The 5,000-nt window shown below is 41.3% G+C and overlaps 1 protein-coding gene across 1 annotated transcript in view; it reads left to right on the top strand.

Annotated features, from left to right (window-relative positions):
- LOC144979188 (uncharacterized) overlaps window positions 1-5,000 on the top strand; it is an 8,081-nt gene that overhangs the window by 1,452 nt on the left and 1,629 nt on the right. The window contains exon 2 of the mRNA XM_078925798.1: window positions 3,630-4,998. Within this exon, the coding sequence (XP_078781924.1) occupies window positions 3,661-4,998 (1,338 nt within the window). The 5' untranslated portion in view covers window positions 3,630-3,660. The remainder of the gene's footprint in view (window positions 1-3,629; window positions 4,999-5,000) is intronic.

Here is a 5,000-nt window from a genome sequence, read left to right as displayed (position 1 = left end):
CCCCCAAACAATAAAAACAAAACCAAAAAAAAAAAAAAAAAAAAAAAAATTCCAAAAAACAACCCAAATAAAATGGGACATCGTGGCTCATCGGTTTGGTCTTTGCTTCGTACTTTCTGACAAAGCTAATTCGACCCAGCTAGCCCAAACCTTGGCTCTGACATGACCAACTCGTGTACAATGTCAAACCTCACGGAGCAATCTTTTCCTGGGCCATTAGGTCTTACACAACGGCAGGTAGCTGGTTCATGGACAGGTGAACTTTGCGGTACATACCACAGTGACAAAAACAACATTCCCATCCCTCCTTTCCTTGTTTTTTTGTTTGTTTGTTTGTTTGTTTGTTTTTTTTTTTTTGTTTTTTTTTTTTTGGGGGGGGGGGGGGGTTGGCCAGATTAAAAAAAAAAAAAGCAAACCAATTTAATACAATAGGTACTCGCTGGATTCTGGCACGCTCTCGAGAGAAGCCAAAAAGCGTGCTGGAATCCGATGCTCATGGGATTGGCGACTTAACATGTCGATAAAATTCGGTAACCAACTCCAGCGTGCAAAGGGTGCTGGAATTCGGCCTGCAAGACAAACTGTATATATATATATATATATATATATATATATATATATATATATATATATATATATATATATATATATATATATATATATATATATATATATGTGTGTGTTTGTGTGTGTGTGTGTGTTTGGATCAAGATGACCCTGGACGTATTTTTTTATTATTTGTAGCGTTTAAAAGATGACTCAAGTTTTAAGATTTTTTGACATACCAGATGGTGATGGTGATGGTTGTATGGGGGGAGGAGGGGGGGGGGGGAAGAGAGAGAGAGAGAGAGAGAGAGAGGAGAGAGAGAGAGGAGAGAGAAGAGAGAGAGAGAGAGAGAGAGAGAGAGAGAGAGAGAGAGAGAGAGAGAGAGAGAGAGAGAGAGAGAGAGAGAGAGAGAGAGAGAGAGAGAGAGAGAGAGAGAGAGAGAGAGAGAGAGAGAGAGAGAGAGAGAGAGAGAGAGAGAGAGAGAGAGAGAGAGAGAGAGAGAGAGAGAGAGAGAGAGAGAGAGAGAGAGAGAGAGAAGAGAGAGAGAGAGAGAGAGAGAGAGAGAGAGAGAGAGAGAGAGAGAGAGAGAGAGAGAGAGAGAGAGAGAGAGAGAGAGAGAGAGGAGAGAGAGAGAGAGAGAGAGAGAGAGAGAGAGAGAGAGAGAGAGAGGAAGAGAGAGAGAGAGAAGAGAGAGAGAGAGAGAGAGAGAGAGAGAGAGAGAGAGAGAGAGAGAGAGAGAGAGAGAGAGAGAGAGAGAATGATATCTGCACGTAATCTTTGAATATGTCTCCATTCGATTGCAGTCACATGATGTCCTACTGATTTTGACACGGCCCTAAAAATCACATGACGTGCAATCCCTCTTTGGAAGGTGATGAGGATCGGAGTCTTTGAGTTGAGCTTTTATATAGGGCAATAGATAGATCGAAGCTGACGTCACTCCGGCCTTTGTTATTGTTTTTTTGCCATCCGCGTTCATGAGTAATGCTCACTGAACTTTATTAACCCGACTATAAACGTTCATGGATACACCCAGTTTTGTGTGTTGGTCCGTTTTACTTCCGGATGGCAATGTTATGAGCTTCTTAGCCAAGCGCATACTATCTATATCCACTAAACGTCCTCAAAGCGCTTTACAAGGGGCCCCTGGCCAACCGCAACACTTAACATGTACGACGAGACATGACGCCTGTTACGTGATATTACTTTTTTTCTCCGACAGAGACAACGCTGTTAACGGCCAGGTACTCATTTTTACACCTGAGTACGGTGAGAGAATGTGAGTAAAGAGCCTTTTCCAAGGACTCAACTATGCGCCGAGCAAGGCTCGAACCTCCCAGGACCGTCCGATCCGAAAGCGAGTGTCATACTACTACAAGACCACATCGCCGAAATTGATCATCATTTGATTCATACGTGAATGAGTACCTGACCAAGGGCATTGTGATCGATATTTATTGTGACAGTGGCGCTATAACAGGCAACGTTCACTGTATAGAATAGACTTATGATTAGATATGGATAGAACGAAGTTGACGTCACTCAGGTCTTTGTTATTGCTATTTGCCATCCGCGTTTATGAGTAATTCTCACTAAACTATGTTAACCAGACTATAAACGTTCAAGGTTACACTTAGTTTTTTGTGTTGGTCCGTTATACTTCCGGATGGCAATGTTGTGAGCTTCTTGGTCAAGCGCATACTATCTATAATCGGCTGGTATAAACTAAATGGAGCAATGATAATGTGAAGCGCATTGAGCAAGATTGAACCGTGTAAATAGCGTTTTATTTATCTCCCAAGCCATCTTTCGTTTTCTGTTCCACTCAAACTCGAACAAACAATCAATTAAGTTTTAATGCTCCGAGGAATGCACTTTAAATTGTCCATTAAGAGTCTGTGGAAAGGAAATTGCCGAACACCGACGAAACGCTATTTTTTTTTTTTTTTTTTTTTTTTTTTTATCATTTCGGTCAGAAAAGGTTTACCATGATATTATATCAATTGATCAAATAGATCCCGAAGTTGCTAAACCATCTTAAACCTCTGAATATTTTGTACACACATGGAGACAAGTTCATACATACTTTTCAGAACCCTCTGGTTTAGTTTTTGACAAGTTGGGTGTCATTTTTAGAGGTAGATAGATATAATATTATGGAATTCAAGTTCCTTGGCCAAAATTTAAAAGGGCGTTTTTTCCAGGAAGTCCGGACGCGTTATTTATTGATAGGGATGTTGCGGAAAGACTGTCTGCTATCGATTGCTTGTGTAAGAAATTAAATGTCAACTGTGGGCGTGGCTTGCTGGTGTTGTTTGGTGGCGGAAGATAAAAATGTTTTAAACTTCCGCTAATGGCAAAAGTCATAGAGAAGGAGAGAAAAAAAAAGGAAACAAAAAGAAAAACGGAGTAATTAGATAGAGATTAAAAAAAGAACATCTGTTCAAATCATTTGTTTGTTTACGTTGATTTACTCATTCCCCGGAACATAAATTAATAGGGCTTTGGCCGATGTGCACATATTTGCAGGTCAGATAACCGAACGCAATTATGGGCTTGATTTAAAATTGTTGTCATGGATAATAATTTTTGTCGGTTTGAGGGTTTGTTTTTTTTCATTGCAACAATGACTCCATAACAGTTTGGGTTATCAAACCTGCAAATAAGGACACGTCGCCTTTGGCTTAAGTAAGCGACGGAATGCAAATTTGGCCGATACGGAAACGAAATTAAAACGATGTTGTAAAAAACAAAACGCCGTGGTTATCATAGTAGTAGGATAGTGACATCCGGATAAAGTAACTATAGATAGAACGACGTTGACGTCACTCAGGTCTTTGTTATTGTATTTTTGTCATCCATGTTTCTGAGTAATTCTCACTAATCTGTATTAACCAGACTATAAATGTTCATGGTGACACATAGTTTGATGTGTTGGTTCGTTATACTTCCGGATGGCAATGTTGTGAGCTTCTTAGCCAAGCGCATACTATCTATAATATTATGTGAGCTTCTTAGCCAAGCGCATACTGTCTTTAATAGAATAAACTAATCGTTTCATGTATGTTGTTTGTCTCTCCAGACTGCCATGATAGAGTGTGTCCATCACATCAATGAAACCTTTGACAGATAACATAGGGTCACAGGCCTGCCACACCCAGACAGGTATAACATCCTCCACTACCAACACCTCTTTCACATCATCGTTATCTTCAGCATCATCATCATCATCATCGTCCGCCAGTGATCACTCTCATCCTCAGCAACAACCACCTGACCTCATTGCTATGGCAACAAGCCTAGCCAGTGCTCAGACTAACAGTGAAAAATACGAAAATAATATTAAACCTCTGAACGGCAGCAAAAACAGCAGCAGTAACTGTAACGGTTGTTGTAATATAATAAGTAACAATATCAGTGGTAACCCTAAAACTAATAATAAAACTAGTAACAACAATAACAAGAACAGCAACATATCAACAAAGTTACCATCCAGTTCTGAAAATATAAAAACTGCTACTTGTCTAAGACACGTGAACGAAAGTTCTCCCACAACGACACTCAATCAATCTTGTTCTGAATCAACCACTGAGTTATCTAACTTTAATACATCGAAAATGCCGAGCACAGTTGAAACCAACAAAGTCGTTGTGAACGGTGAGGCTAGTGTGATCGCCGCATCGGCAACATCCATACCACAAAACAACAACAATAATGGTATTTCCAATGGCAATCATTCATCAGCCTTCAGCAAAAGCTTCGAGGAAGCTGCGAAATCATCAGAAAAGATGCCCAGCAAATTTAACAACAACAACAACAACAGCAGCAACGGTGACAGTAGTGGTAGTCACACAAATGGCTCACACGATTACCACCACCACAACCACCACCACCACCACCAGAATAACAGCAGCTCTACTACCCCTCAGCACCATCACAAAAACTACCACTTTCCACAACACTCCCCCAACAACTCCATGGATTACAATGCCTGTGCAGCTGCGGCCGCCGCTGTAGCGGTGTTGGATACGCCGGAAACGGAAGACTCCAAACCAGTATTCTTGGAGTATTCTTCCACTGGCAGCAACAACTATCCTAACAACAATCAACTGAATCAAAACGGATCATACCAAAGTCAGGAGGAGGCTCAAAACAATAATAATATTATTACCTCCACTCCTACTACTTCCAATCCACCCAAGGCATCACCCCCTTACCCAAACAACAGCAATGGCTCCTCCACTGACCATCGGAACGACCTCCTGACCTCTATCAACGCGCTCAGAAAGCAAGGTCAGTTCTGCGACATCAAACTCCTTGTCGAGGACCACGAGATCCCAGCCCACAGGGCGGTTTTGGCCACGTCCAGCCCATATCTCTTCGACTTCTTGTCATGTCTGGAGGAGTCCGAATGTCTTCAGCCTTGCTACAGGATTAAAGACGTTCCTTACGT

Source organism: Berghia stephanieae, chromosome 9, assembly GCF_034508935.2.
Source record: "Berghia stephanieae isolate SIO BIC M18660-M18661 chromosome 9, UCSD_Bste_1.3, whole genome shotgun sequence".
In the NCBI taxonomy this organism is placed as follows: Eukaryota; Metazoa; Mollusca; class Gastropoda; order Nudibranchia; family Aeolidiidae; genus Berghia; species Berghia stephanieae.
Note: the sequence above shows the minus strand (reverse complement) of the source record. Positions and strands in the feature narration are given on the sequence as shown.